General features: G+C 39.1%; 1 protein-coding gene across 2 annotated transcripts in view; it reads right to left on the bottom strand.

Moving 5' to 3' along the window:
• LOC127067677 (LIM/homeobox protein Lhx9) overlaps window positions 1-15,485 on the bottom strand; it is an 86,840-nt gene that overhangs the window by 25,856 nt on the left and 45,499 nt on the right. For both annotated transcript variants that reach the window (XM_051002906.1, XM_051002908.1), the window contains exon 3: window positions 11,233-11,441. In XM_051002906.1, the coding sequence (XP_050858863.1) occupies window positions 11,233-11,441 (209 nt within the window). The remainder of the gene's footprint in view (window positions 1-11,232; window positions 11,442-15,485) is intronic.

The following is a 15,485-nucleotide window of genomic DNA, read 5'->3' as shown; positions in this document are numbered from 1 at the left end:
TAATTATTATCAATGAAAACAATCTATTAATCCGAAGACCTTTTACAACGTGACCTAAAAATCTTTGACGTAAAATCTTTGATGGTGCGGCGTGTCGCATGAAGAAGCAATGTCCATTACTATTAAAATCAAGAAGATTAACAAGAAGAGGTGGGATTGAAGTGGAGAGTGAATTTTTTCATCTCTTCTTCCAATCCCATCATCTTCCTCTCTCGCTCATTCTGTTCCACTCACACCATCTAATTCCACTTTTAACGACGAGGCCAATTTTCTCTTCTACCGAGGCGCCTTCGATAAATGCAACCGGTCACGAGTGTTTTTCAATTAGCCCTCGACAAAGGAAACCGAACGCGAATACTAATTGCGACAAAGCGAAAAGCAAAGGAAAGCCGTGGAATAATTGGACGTAGCGATGTCGATTGCAGGGCGTTATCTTCTCTCCTCGATTTTCTATCTCTTTTTTCGTCTGTTTTCCTTCTGTTTCTACCCCCTTCACCTTTCTCTCTCTCTCTTCCTCTATTTATCTATCTATCTATCAGTCTGTCTCTCTTGGTCGTTCGCTTTCATTGTTTCTGCGCGATTAGCCGCACGTGGAATATGGGTATCGCCGTTATCGAGAGCCCAACTACTCCTTTTCCACCCCTCGTATCGTACCAGTACCAACCCTCTCCGTGTCAAAGGACTTCGAAGAACGCCGGGACAAATACGTTTCGAGGCATGACGATCGCGCCATTTATTATTCAGCGACTCGAAAGGGTCCGCCCTCCTCTCGCGTGTATCTATGCCCTCTCTTCACCCTTCAACCCCTCGCTCTCACCCTCTCTGTCTATGTGCGTGTACTTCGATCGTGGCAGGTAAACGTCCCCAGCAACGTACGTACGTTCTACGTGCTGCGGACTTTACTTTAACGATTAGGTTCTCATTTTTCTTTCTCTCTCTCTCTCTCTCTCTCTCTCTCTCTCTCTCTCTCTCTCCTTCCTTTTTTATTCTCTGTGGGGATGGTCGAAGTATACAGTAGGAATCGTGTCTACTTCGATGTATGTGTGAGCTCGAATTTACGTAAAATTTTGATGCTCTTCCCTACTATGGTCGTCGGTGAATACTACTATAGATTTTGATTAAATTCATGATAATAAAAGAGAAAGGAAAAATCATTTGACATCTATCTATAATAAAAAAATTCAAATCAAAAAGTTATCTTCTTGATAGTACGTAGTAATGTTTGATGGCTCTTTCAAAATCTCATTTGAAGCGAGGTATATTTTTTTGAAACGCACAGAAACATGAACGTTTTTTCCCGATATTAAAGTGATTTTGAAGAATTCAGATAGACGAAACGATCGATCAGCGTGTCTGTCGAGGGTGGACGCATTTCGAATCTATGAAGGATACGTTTGTACATCCTCAAAATAGCGCTTCATTGTAACGATACTTTAGCTAATATTACACAAGTGGAAGTACTTAAACGATTGGGTTGCTCTCGATAGAGCGAAATAACGCGTGGAAAATGTAATTTTCGACAGGTAATTTGATAAATCTCCAACTGCGTTTACTACTAAAACTTTGGTAATAAAAGTAACAATCGTTGAACGTGACTATTTGGAACTCTTTATGATAGTTGTATAAGGGTCATATCTCTTTCTCTATATAAACGTCGGCACAATAAAATTAATATACGTACTGACATTTTCAAATAATTTCTCATACAAAATCATGCTCAATCTATCGTTGTTGTATAGATATATCATCATATATATGTAAAATATATATTCAAAATTGTTAATAGCTCATTGTGAAATTATGGCTAAATACGCATATCCTTTTGTATCTTCCTTTTCACGATACTCGTTTAACATAATCGAACACTTTTTTTTCGTTTACTATGACCGTTAGATCAAACAAAATGTGCGCTTCAATTAAGACCGACGTAAGTTTCTATTATTGGAGGACGTGCGAGAGCATGGCCACGCATAAATTATATTTGTGTACCTTAATGATTGGAACCTTGGAACACACACGCACACGCGTTTCGCTCCCACGGAGAGTAAGAGAGTAAAAGAGAGAGAGAGAGAGAGAGAGAGAGAGAGAGAGAGAGAGAGAGAGAGAGAGAGAGAGAGAGAGGGAGAGAGAGAGAGAGAGAGAGAGAGAGGGAGAGAGAGAGAGAGAGAGGAGTCACAGACACACGCAGAGATTTACACAACTAGATAAGCACGCATATAGGCGACTCGATTAATCAGGAACTCGGTATACGAGAGCGAATCGCGTGTGTTTGCATAGCCAAACACATAAGTTTTCCACTCGTTTGTGTATTCTACGTTTATATCTCTTTGGTGTATATAATCAAGGAGAAGGAAGAGGAGGAGGAAGAGGAGAAGAAGAAGAAGAAGAAGAAGACGAAAGAGAAGGAGCTAATTGGTGGAAGACATTTTAAGGTTCTCAACCTCTCTTATGCTGTCTCTCTCTCTCTTTTTCTCTCTCTCTCTCTCTGTCTATCTCTCCATCTGTCTCTTTCTATTTCTCTACATCTTACGATTTTAACGTTAATGCAGTTATTAACCAACGTCACTCAAAGTTCTGTTCCCTATGATGGTAGCGCCGCTTAACTTCAGTTCGGAGTTTAATTATGCGAAATGTTATTTGCGAGCGCTGAAGAGATTTGCTAACGAAACGAGACAATATAATATCGACGAGCACATCTCCTGCAATTTATAATGATTTTATGTGTGTCCACGATTGTCTCTTTTCCGGCAAAGAAGGTTCGCTATAATTTATAAAATCGCAACGTCATGAGCGATCGTGAAAATATTAAGAACGCATTTGAGCACGCTCCAGTTTATTATTAACTTCAAAGAGAATCTGTCGGCAGGAACTGTCGACATAAATACCATCTAATATCCTCATGATGACAAACGTGACATATATCCTTTTCCTTGAGATACGTAAAGCTATGAGCCGAGAAAGAAAAATAAAGAGAGAGGCTCAAAGACTGTGATGTACTTACTTACTTCTAGGCGTGTCTTTGTCGACGAGTTTCACAAATCGTTTTCAACGTGTCGTTGTTTAATATCTATGGGGTCAATGAAAGCCATTAGCATTCAGCACGACGATCTTCTCTCTAACCCGCGAAAACTCTATTATGTTGATTTAAAAATTATAAACGAAGGCACACAATGAAAATAATAAATACCATATGTTAGTAATACAATATAAGAATCAATGAACTTATTTTAACATGTATAAAACAAAAGAATAAATTATATATACGTTATACATATGTACATGACTTCCTCTCTTTTTCTTTGCCCGATGGTTCGTGCTGAATTAAAGACTTCCTGCTACGAATGAAGCATATACATATGTATATTTGGTTTTCAAAAAGAAAGAAGTCGAATAAAGACCGAAAGCGTCTTAACTTATTACCAAAACAAAACAGACAGTAGTCGACAATTGAAATCATATTGTAGTATCCTCTTAACATATTAATTTTTTATTATTCATTTGCGACTTCTCGAAAATATTGGAAAAACTTATATTCTTTACGATGTCATATTGAAACTTCATTTAAATGAATCATTAGAAACATAAAAACGGTTAAATGTGAGTATAGCAAAAAATGTTGAAATATTACGATAGTTTAACCGCAACAATAAATTCAATTTATTGATAAATGATTTTGATATTTCCGAAAAATATAATCGATCGAATAAATATAACGTAGATATATTTTCTCATGATTCCTTTTATTCGATAATTGGAAATAAATAAATGATACTGTACAATAGAATGCAAATGAAAATAAATTTCACGTCTCCATAAATAATAAATTAATCTCGTAGAACATTTTTCATATAATTATGCTAGTTATACGGTACTTTTAATTTTTAAAAATATCATCTGAAATTCAAGAAGAATTCAGGACTTAAGAATATGAAAGATATCTCTTTATAAGTTTTTTCTCTGATCATCTAATTTATATTTGAGGAATCTAAAAAATTCACAAAATACTCGCTATTGTAACGATTCAATGAAATTCTTCAATTCCATCATTGCTGAGAAAATATCTAAAATTTCAATTAAGACACTAATTAACGTTTTCTGCGATAATGTTTAAATATTCGACTCGTCCCACTCTTTCTTTCAGGTTTTCTCTCGTTAATGTGCGAGTTGGTTATCACAAAAAGCGCAAACTCGGCGAACTTTTCCTTCATTACATAGTAGAATTACAATAATTAGAAGCCGACAGCGAAGCCAGCGATATATACACAGAGAGACACAGACGTATACGTATATATACATACATAGATACATACATACATACATACATATATATATATATATATATATATATATATATATATATATATACATATATGAGGAACGTATATGTCTTGCAGAGAAATTACAAAGTAGGAAAGGGATGTCGGACGTGCTGACCAAGGACAGGAAATTCTCCCAGCGGAAGTAACGACGGCAGCTCCGAAGGTGGAAGATCAAGACTGAAAATTTCGTTCCTTGGCCCCTCTAGACGAACCAGCTCAACCCCCAATCATCTACCCTCCTATCCAATGATGGTGACCTGAATTAAGCGTCTAATTGTAAGAGCGACACGTGCGAAAGCGTCCAGTATGGACTCTCTAATGACCAAGAGAGACTGTGATGGTCGTAGTAGGTGGTTGGGCGGAAAGGGCAGATATGGAAGATAGGTTAGAGGTGAGAAGGTGGTGTGCCGGTGCCGGTGGTGCTAGTAAGGGTGGGGATGAGGAACGGGTGGAAGCAGCAATTAACTTCTCCTCGCGAGATTAGAGCGAGATATTACGAGATATCGAGCGACTTAACAGCAACACGCGAGAGACTTCAAAGGCAGTAATAAACTGCCTCTAATGAACCCCTTATCGCTCTCTCGGCACCCCCTCCGACCCTCCTGGCCCTTCTTTGACGACCTACCATCTACTGGCGTACGTGTCCACCCTCTCACCTCTTTCTCTCTTTCTCTCTGTTTCACTTGCTCTACCACCTCAGCATGAACGCGATGCGGGCTGAATCGAGTCCTGAAAATATCGAGTCTGTCTCTTTCTCTCTCGTTCTCTCATGTGTCGCTATCGCTTTAACTTTTTCTTCGTCTTCTTTTGTACACTGCTTGTCACGAGGCTCGTGATAAGGCACTATTACCACATCGATCCGTTCGCTTGGGCCAGCGAACGCGGAAAACTCTTCTCGCTTCATCATTGCGTGCCGAGCTCTATTATGTTCGCCGCTGTAAATATTTTTCTTAATAAGGGCGCGAAAAGTAGCTCGGTTTGATCATTTGCACGTCACAGTCTCAACGTTGTTATCTGGACTCAAGTTTGGTGACTTGTTTTGGTTTTGAATCCTGTATAAGAAAATCTTGTTGGAATCTTCGTCCGTTGCATTATTGCTTTAGTCATAGGTTACTGCTGAAGTAATATTCGATGTTCTGGCGACAAAAACGTAATAGTAAATTTTTTTGATTTTATTTCATTAAGTCTTTTTCAGAAGACTTCGAGGACTTCGATATGTCGTGCTCATGACACTAACGAGGGATTAATGATGAATGGAGAAGATGAAAGGTAGTATCAAGAGGTCTGTTAAATCGAATAAAATCGAAAGGTCTGATCAAGAAGGTAGTTTGAACATGATGATTTATCAATTGATCCAGTAAATGGGATGATGAAAGAATGTAATTGAAATTTAACGAGCATTGAAGTAGTACTTAATCTTTCTTAGTTGATGATGATTTAAGAAGGTAGGTAACTTGTATCTGGCGTGTTTAGAAAAATAATCGAGTAAAGAAACGGAGATATATCTAATAAATAAGTTTTAGTACTTCAAATTTTGAGATAATAGATATTTATAACGATAAGAGACAATGATATTGATTATAATTATTATTTCAGATTTTTCTATTTCTAATCTATATCATTTAACGATGAAACAATACACTAATCAGATAATCAAAAATTATAGATAATACTGAAAAATTTGTATATTTATTGACTAACTGTCATAGTATCTGTTTGTAATCTTCCTAACGTACATTTTGCGAAACTAGAAATGGACATGATCAACGAGGAGATATTCACTTGCGATACAAAGTCGCATTACGTAGAAAAATGAAGATGCAAAGACAAAGAGACAAAGAGGGAGAATCGCAGTTTTACCAGGTACAATCGTAACATGTGCTACCACGATTTAACGAATGCGATCAGATGGCGCGATAAGCGACGCGAATTACCCTTATCTGTCGTAAAAAGAGTAATGGAGCGCTGACGAATCGATATTTGCCCTACGGTGACTACCGATGGTCTCTTTCTTGTTTCTGGCATTGCTTTGAATCGCATCGCTGGCGATTGGTTATATAAAATACGCAAAACATTCACAAACGTGGGATTGAAAAGAATTGATACATTAAAAGAATTTTACATAGAGTAAATAGGATTAAAAAGCGGCGTACATTTCGATCCACATAGTGGCACATTTCAATCGGATTCACATGAGTAATCGATAATATAATATAATAAAATAACAGTTAATTAAAATAAAATAACATTGAAATCTAATTAGATAAGTTCATCTTCACGATAACATGATGTTTCCTTTTCTTTTTTCCAATGTCCATAGACATGAAACGATTTTCGTCCGTTTAAAAAGCATCGATTATTGGACGGCCCATACAACGACGTCCATCTCCTTCTTTCGTAAGCATTAATTTTTTGTTTCTGTGCCGGCTATCGTTTTGTCAGTGTCAAGAATGATTTATGGCTACCCATTCTCTTGCAAAACCGCAATATAATCTTTGTATTTCAGCGCCTTTAACGATCACTACCGAATGCGATACAAATTAACGAGAGGACATCGTGATTTTGTTGCATCTTCGGAAAAATACTTTACTGTAGATTATTCGATGCGCAGAACTTAACTCTACAATTTGAATATAAAATAAATCCGATAGACTTTAATCGAATGGAAAGAAGAATTAAGATTGACGTTGAGATAGATATATATCGATGCGATCACTCGTCAATCAACATTCGTCAGAAAGATCATCGAACAAAGAAGTTATTCTTAGTTGTAATGTTTAAGTGTTTCATTGAACTCAACGATGTGGGCGAAGATTTACGTCGTTCTAATACTTTAGTTAATGGGATTACAGCGAATATCTTTCCCTCATACTCTACTCTTCCTGCTTTGTCTCTCTCTCTCTCTCTCTCTCTCTCTCTCTCTCTCTCTTGCTCTGCGTCTTTCTTCCTTCACATTCGAAAGGGTTACGAATTCGTGCGAAGAACTTCACGATGTCTTCCGACCGGTCGTGTGCGCGCGTGTGCACACGAGATTTCTACGACAACGACAACAACTATGGAAGGAGAGTATAAGAGAGAGAAAGAGAGAGAGAGAGAACTAGATATAAGCGTTAGAAGAGACGCACCCTGTCGCCGCGCTCCGTCAAGCCCAATCATGTTGATTCAACAAAGTACCCACCTACCAAATTGCTGGAATTTGGTATTCGGCCAGAAGCTGAAGGAGGACGACGCGACGCGACGGGGAGAATGCTAGAGGGTATGGTAACCAAGAGAGAGAGCAAGAGAGATAGATAGAGAAATAGAGAGAGAGAGAGAGGAAGCTGAAACGGTCTGATTGCACATCTAGGCCAAACCAGCACAACGACGACGTCGCTCCAGCGGAAAGCCGGGCGATGATTGGCCGCTCTCCTCGCTCCGAAATCCACCGTCAATCCCTTCGACCTTCTCTCTCTATCTCTCTCTCTCTTTCTCTCTCTCTCCCCCTTCACACTCACTCTTTCATCCGAAACCCGATGGCGCTGCTCTCTCAGGCTCACTCCGTGCGAGAAGCACGGCAGGAGGGGGTGGACGTGAAGAGGGTGGGGATGATTGGACGCATCTCGGTGATTGTGGTACCATCCCTGCACCTCACCCTGGTCCACCACACACAGTCACCAACCCCTTCCAGATATCTCTCTCTCTCTCTCTCTCTCTCTCTCTCTCTCTCTTTATCTCTCTCTTGCTCCCTCTCTCTTCCTATACGGCGCATCCTCTCCGCACGCGGTGGTCCACCCTTCCCCTTACTCCTGGCGCAGCCACCCCCTACTACACGCCTGTAAATCGAGTTTACCCTCTTGCCGTGGCTCAGCCCTTCAATCAAACTGATTGAAACATTCCTTGAATCCAAAAGAAACGAACCGCCGACGCTACACCCCCTTCGCTCTCCTCACCCCATTCACCATCCTTCACGTTTTCTACCTTCTCTTCTTCGTCTTCTTCTCTCTCTCCCTCTGTTTCTCTCCTTCTTTTACCATCCATCTCTATCTTCTTCTCTCACCGATCGACTGTTCTCTATTTCTTCGTTTTATCCTCTTTTTCAAATTCTCCGATCTTTTTTTCTCCCACTTTGCGAACGCTTCTCTTTATTCGTCCACCCTATCCATCTCTCGCGCGTACACACATTTCCTCGTAGTACTCTTTTTCTCTTTCTCTCTCTCTCTTTCTTTGTCTTCTTCTTATTCCTCTGCGAGGCCCGATTTCGATACCTCGTCAACACCGCATCACGTCCAACGGTGCTCTACCGTCTTTAGAGCTACGAAATTCGAGGCTCTATTTTTTTGTCCTCTTTATCTTGATTTTCATCAAGGAGTTGCAATTTCCGCAACATGTTTGACTTTCTCGTCTGTTTATGTATGTTTGTATCCGCCGTCCAGGTTCCTTCGATTTTCATCTAAATAAGTTTTCCATTCTTGAACGTCAAGTTCTTTTTGTAAATATCGATTTTCGGACTGTAATGCCTTTTTCTGTTTAAGTAAAGATACGAATATTTTATTGTAGTTTACATTATTTCATTTGAATCATTATCATTGAGGATAACTCGAGTTATATTAATATAAATGGGAAAGTGCAATTTCCGTCACGATTGCAAAGCAACTATCTTCGATGAAAGACTACGAATCATTATATTGTTGTCGGTCGAAATTCGATTTATCGAAGCGATGTACTCATGAACATCAGCTGGATGGACGTCTGGAGATGTTCCATGATCAAATATTGATACTACGTTAGACCAAATCGTTCCACTATACCAACAGATTAGGACGTACGTGCACGACGCCGAGAGTCGTAACGAGAATGTATATGCCGGTCGAATATAGACAACTTATGAAAGAGTCGTGAAACTATTTTGGTAGACTCGAGAAATGTTTAAAATTAGCAGGCGTGTACTTATCTGATGTCTATTTATTAAAGTCTATGATCTACTAAATTTTATAGTTTTCTTTTTAGAAGTGGTACAACATGAGATTTAAAAAATATATAATTTCGTCCGAACAAAAAAAAAAACGAAGCGTGATATTAAAGCTTGATAATGAATTCTTTAATTAAGATGAAAATCGTATTTATTAATGTTGAATTAGGCCATCTTAATTTTACATTTATGGTCGATCTTTGAATTCGAGAAAAAATTTTAAATACTAATTGCAGTTGCAACATCTGTGTTCTGAAAGGAAACATATGTGACCGGCCATTTTTACAGTCCCCATATTCTGATCCGCGGTAAATACGAATACCTGGGACGGTAAATACGTCTGCTGACGTGACACGTGTGCTCGACGCGGCCACAGCAAGAGAGAGAAAGCAAGAGACTGGTTGTTCTTCCGAGGAACGTTGCATTACGCCATATTGGCACCAGTTCGTGCTTATTCGTACGGGAATATGCAGACAAATAGATGTTCGAATATATATATATATATATATATATATATATATATATTCATTGTAGTCTCCAACAATGTCTCTTAAAAATAAGAGAAAACATTGAAATAAAACGTTGAATACTCAAGTTATCGATGCGAGAGAAAACAAAAGGGCAGTAAGAAAGACTGCAACAAACACCGAATATAAGGAGCGATATTTAAAAATTCGATACATATTGTTGAGAGAGTCGTGGAACTTACAGAACGATCTGCTTAGAAAATCGCATATCTGTCCGATCGATCACACGAGATTCAATATTTAATCGCGGACACGAAGAAACGGCCGTCGAATAAAAATCAGACGTATTCATTACCTTACGTGTGCTAGCACGCACTCGGACACACAAATACAGTAGGTATATGTTCGTAAAAGAGAAAGAGAGAAAAGACAGGTTGTGTCAATCTATTTTCGTGTGCCGACTAAGTTCAACGTCTGTTTCTCATTAAATTGCGCTCTGACCTCGAATCTCTCTAAATTTGGAACGGTCCTCATGGATTAGGTACATATTCATCGTCCCGGCCAGTTTCTGGACGTTTTAAATTTTCTATCGACCGAACGGATACATTTATTCTAGAGTTAAAAAGATTCTTCTTGGAGAAACGGTTAAGGTTACCGTTATCGGGGCTACATTACTGCATGTGCTACTATTCGGCCATTTTGGATGGATTTCTTATGTTCAACGAGATGCGGAAAATATAAAATTGTTCAATTTATTTTAGAGTCCTTTCCTTCGTCGAACGGAAATCCGATATCTGTGTTGTATCAACGGTTTTGTATTTTTGCTTCTTTTTTTTTTTTATTTCTAAAATAAATATGTACTCGTGATTCAGCGAAACGACGACGGTTAACTTCGATTCGTCGGAATAATCCATTTTCTTTAATTTCCGCGTATCGTTCTCGAATATCGATATGTATTCCTTCTCTTCTGTCTTATCGCTCTTCAAATATCGCTCCGTTCGATTACCTAGCTCGCTATCTCTGTCTCGTCGCACGACTTTTATCGTAATTAATACTTTATCTTAATTAACACGGTACGCATTATCTATACTCCTGCCTCTCTTCATTTTTCTTTGCTTTTTTTTTCTCTCTCTCTTTTTTTTTTCGTTCCTCCCATCGTTCGTTCAGTCGATCCAGTAATTTTTTCGTCTTGTAAGTTCGATATCGAGCCACAGGTTTTATCTGTAATCTTATTGCTACATTGCATTCCGTGCACCGTTCGTCGGCAAACGTTTATCATAAGGCCCTCATTCTTGATATTCGATATTGTTTTCTTAATGTTATCCCTTGTGTTTAGAGATCGTTTATAATCTCGATTCAATGTCGATTATTCTTTGAAACATATTTCTCAAGTATTTCGACTTATCGATCTGTATTATAGGTTATGTTCAGTTTTTTGATTCGTGATAATGAATACGTTATTCTTTTTGTATTAAAAAATAAAATATCGATCGCTTACCTTCTGTAGTCGTTCTTGCAGAGGATCATGCCGCTTCTGGTGTAGCACGAGTGGCCGATTTCCGCTAGAGCCGCATTACAGTATGTGCACTTCAAACAGCCATTATGCCAATAGCGATCCATCGCGAGTAACAGCCATCTTTCGACTATCTGACCGCCACAACCCGCGCATAACTGAGTGCTCGTTGGTGCACTTGGACCGCCTTCTTGCTGCAGAAGAAATTTCGCATTACTTCGCTGCGGTCATGTAAATTCGAAAGTTATTAAGACAATATTAATGGAGCTTGATCTAGTAATAAGAAACGAAATTTAATTGCTACATGCACAATGTCCATTTTAAGACAAGGTTCTTAAGTTTTTAAGGTATTCCGTGAAATTTGTACATCTGCAAAATTACGATGCACGTTTTGCATCGATCGCCAAAGTCACAACATTTCCGAAATTTGGGAGGAATCGTGGAACTATCAGAATGAGCACCACTGCGGGGCGGAGGGAAGGAGGAAGGCTAACGGATGGTTTCCCATTCTTCTCGTGTCCAACTACGCAGTGGTACTCCGCGCGCTTTGGTTAAGACGATACTTTCCTCTTTCTAAATTGGTCAACCATGTTCTTTTTTTTACGTGTGTGCACGACAAACTGGAACCATCATGGCACCTGCGCACGAGCACAATACGTGATTAAACGAGATTGTATCGCTAAGGAATACAATCAACGTTCGTGTATCAAGATGATTATTACGAAACTATACAGAATAAAAATGATGTTTTTACAAGTCTGAATAATTACTTTATTCGAATCATGCCTGATTACATTCTATCTTTTTTCGTAACATAAAATCATTAAAAATCTAAGTATTCTCAAGAGGAAATGATAAAATTCATGAAATATAGCAATTGATCGATTCGCAAAAACATTTGTAGAGCTCGTCACGCGGGACAAGTCTAGCGTGGGTTAGTAAGTAAAACGTGAGAAAGTTCAAGGCGTGCCTTCTTTGCATTAATGTAACCGCGTCTGACAAAAAATGTCCTTGCAGCACGAAGTTGGTTCAAGCAATAATTTATTAGCCTGGAATGCCTCTTGTACCGTCGTCGAGAGTAACGCGCCTTGAGAAACTATTGTCGCCAGCACCAAGTCAATTTCCGTGATGCAACGTTTTCCTCTCTCTCTCTTTCTCGTGAACGCGCGCGCGCGCGCGCAATCCTACTCTTTCGATCTCTCTCTCTCTCTCTCTCTCTCTCTTTCTCTTTCTGCTCGTGGTCCCTGTACGTAACTCGTTCCATCCCGCGCACTTAATTAAGCCTCTTTCGTCGTTGAGATTTTATCGAGACGGCGAAACGAGGCGCTACTAAGTAAAGCTACGAACAATTGCATAAACATAAGATCTCATGGCACCGTTGCGGAAACTTTGCCCTGCGCGACAGAAAAGCGCGCACGGTGAGAGTTAGAGAATTTAAGAAAAGAAAAGAGAAATAGAAACTGTTCAGGTGAGTTCCGATTTATTAGTTGTTTTATAAATGTATCTTTACCGATTTATCTTTCCTCGTAATCCGACTGAAATATCGTGTTAAAACAAATTCTTAATTGAACTTTTAGTTATATCAATTGCTGTGATCGGGATAATTGGGTTTTAGAATACGCGACAAGCGATTTTCAACTTTCACTTTTAGCAATTTTTATTTCGATTTTATATCACATTAACGAATTTTAGTAAAATGGTATATTAATCTTGCAACAATGTGTCAAATATAGCGTTTGTTGTGCGAGACGCACGTTCTTGAGAGCGTTTTGTTGAACGCTCACGAGGCCCGCGGGAGCCTTATCTCTGAAACCGGTCGAGCCTAACGAAACAAAACGACGATTTGTGCGGAAAAAGGTCCACTAGAAACGATTCTCCTTCGGCCACGTCTCTCGCGAGTTCTGTTCCGTATAAAGAGGATCTTCTCTCGATTTCACTTTTCATGAAAAATATAATTCATTCTCAACCAAGCCTTACATCTAAGTAGTTTTTTAAAAAAGTAATGAAAGTTTGGATCTTTGCTTCCTCAAAATCAACAATGTGTTCCATATACATTAGAAAAGCTTCTCCGTTTTAATACAACATAGTTCTTACGAGAAATCTACAATAAGTATCATGAAATTTGCCGATAGTTCTTTGCCGTCGCTAAACGATCAGCATAGCACATGTTCAATAGCATGAAAAGAAAAACGATTCTTACGATTTTATCCCCGGGAAAACATTTGATTTGATTCATCCGCGAGGTTATGGTGCTGTAATGATGCGCGTGAACCTCCATGATCTTTGAACTATCTCGCACAAATAAAGTATTTCTTCGTCCAACAAAATTCACAAATTAAGAACCAGCACGCATTAACACACTTCCCTTTGTAAATTTATTTCCACCGTTCTGATGAAAAGGTTTTAACAAAGGCACTCGCGTTATCGTCGCTTCCCATCCGTGAACACGGAAGGCACAAAAAACTGGACGAGAAACACAAAGAGAGAGAAAAGTATCGAAATAATCGCACCGACAGGTGAAACACTGTGTTCCGTAAGTGTCTTTAACGCTAACCGTAGAACCTCAGGAATTTCACGGCTGTGAAATATAGGTACCGAGAAAGAAGATAAACGGAGTTAAATAACTAAAGGAACAGAGATGGAAGGACGCGAGTATCTTGAAAAAAAGGAGTTCGTGTTCGTGATATATCCAAGAGTGTCGCGAACAAAGATTGCGAGAGAGAAGGAAGGAAAGAAACGAAGAAGGAACGAACCAGTTCCGACCGAAGTCAGAACCCAACTGACTGGTCTGACGATGCTTTGGGCCCCTCTCTCTCTCTCTCTCTCTCTTTCTCTCTCTCTCTCTCTCTCTCTGTTTCTCTCTCTCTCTCACACACATACACATACACACACACACACGCACACATACTCACGCATACACATACACACGCACACTCTCCCTCAACAGACCGTAAGAGCGTTGGGGCCCTGGGTTCAGGTACCCTGAGAAGGCAAGACGGGCCGCTGTGGTGGGGAGAATAAAAAGGCGAGCCTAGAAAGGACCTAACTAAGGCTGAAAGAGGGGACGGTAAGAGCGGTCCGTGGAAGAGCGTGGGGGAATAAAGGGAAAACAGAAAGAGAGAGGGAACACTGTAGCCTTCCCTTGGCATCCCCTCTGCCCTTATTCAATTATGTTTCTCCATGGTAAATGCCCATATTGTTACGTTTGTCAATGGCGAGCTAAGTGAGGATCACATAGACGGATAATGCTTGGTGAATTCTAACTTCGCGACCCTTCGCCTTTCTCTATCTTTCTGCCTTGTCTTCCTTGACCGTTTCTTTTTGCTGTCTATGCCCGTCTTTCCCTGACTGTTTTCAAAAGGTTCTTGGTTAAATCCTGTGAAGCCACCTGTACGCACCTTAGAGAGATTTTTCGTTTCAGGGGTGAACACAGGCGTGGATCAAGCTTGAATGATGCTGATGGTGTTTATTACTGACTTCGATGGATGATGGGAGACGTAGGGATGTCAGGTGGTCTGGCTGTCGTGGAACTCAAGGGTCAGGAGAAACATTTTGTTATTTAGTTGAAGTCAAAAAAGTTGATTTCATAAAAGCTTTAGATGGATGTTTTAGTAGGTTGAATTTGAATTGGATCATTAAAGTTTTATGAAATGGGAACCGATTTCACTTTGTTTTATCGTCAAATAAATGTTTTCAATCGAAATGTTTCTTCAATATTTTTCGAATTAAAATTTTATGAATAAAGTTTGCTACATTTCGAGGAATACATGATTTTATTTCAAAGGTAATTCAGCAAATTTACAATTGGAATGTTCGAGGAATCGTTGTGTTGTGAATACTTTGTGAGCACGATAGAAAGTATCTTTCGCAATAAAGATCCGCACATTGATTATTATATGGATAGTGCGATACTAGTTCCAAATGCTTCCGCTTAAAGACTTTCTCCCATGGTCATTCTCGCGCGACGGATGAACATAGAAAGTAGAGTTTGATCGCATTCGAACGTGAAAACCGTTTTCTGTGTGTTGCTTTATTATTTTACGTTGTTAACGATATCAACTATTGTAAAGATTAACATCTTTATCTCTATTGAAAAATCTAGAACATGTTAACTTAATTAACAGTGACAATATATACTCAACTTTATTTAAGTAAATCTTATCTAAGTTACATCGGTAAAAACAACAGGTGTACTTTTGTTAACGATTGTACCAACGTTAATCTTAACGATCGATGCG

This window comes from Vespula vulgaris, chromosome 11 (genome assembly GCF_905475345.1).
Source record: "Vespula vulgaris chromosome 11, iyVesVulg1.1, whole genome shotgun sequence".
NCBI classification, from domain to species: Eukaryota; Metazoa; Arthropoda; class Insecta; order Hymenoptera; family Vespidae; genus Vespula; species Vespula vulgaris.
The sequence above is the reverse complement of the archived record's forward strand: the minus strand, read 5'-3'. Positions and strand labels throughout refer to the sequence as shown.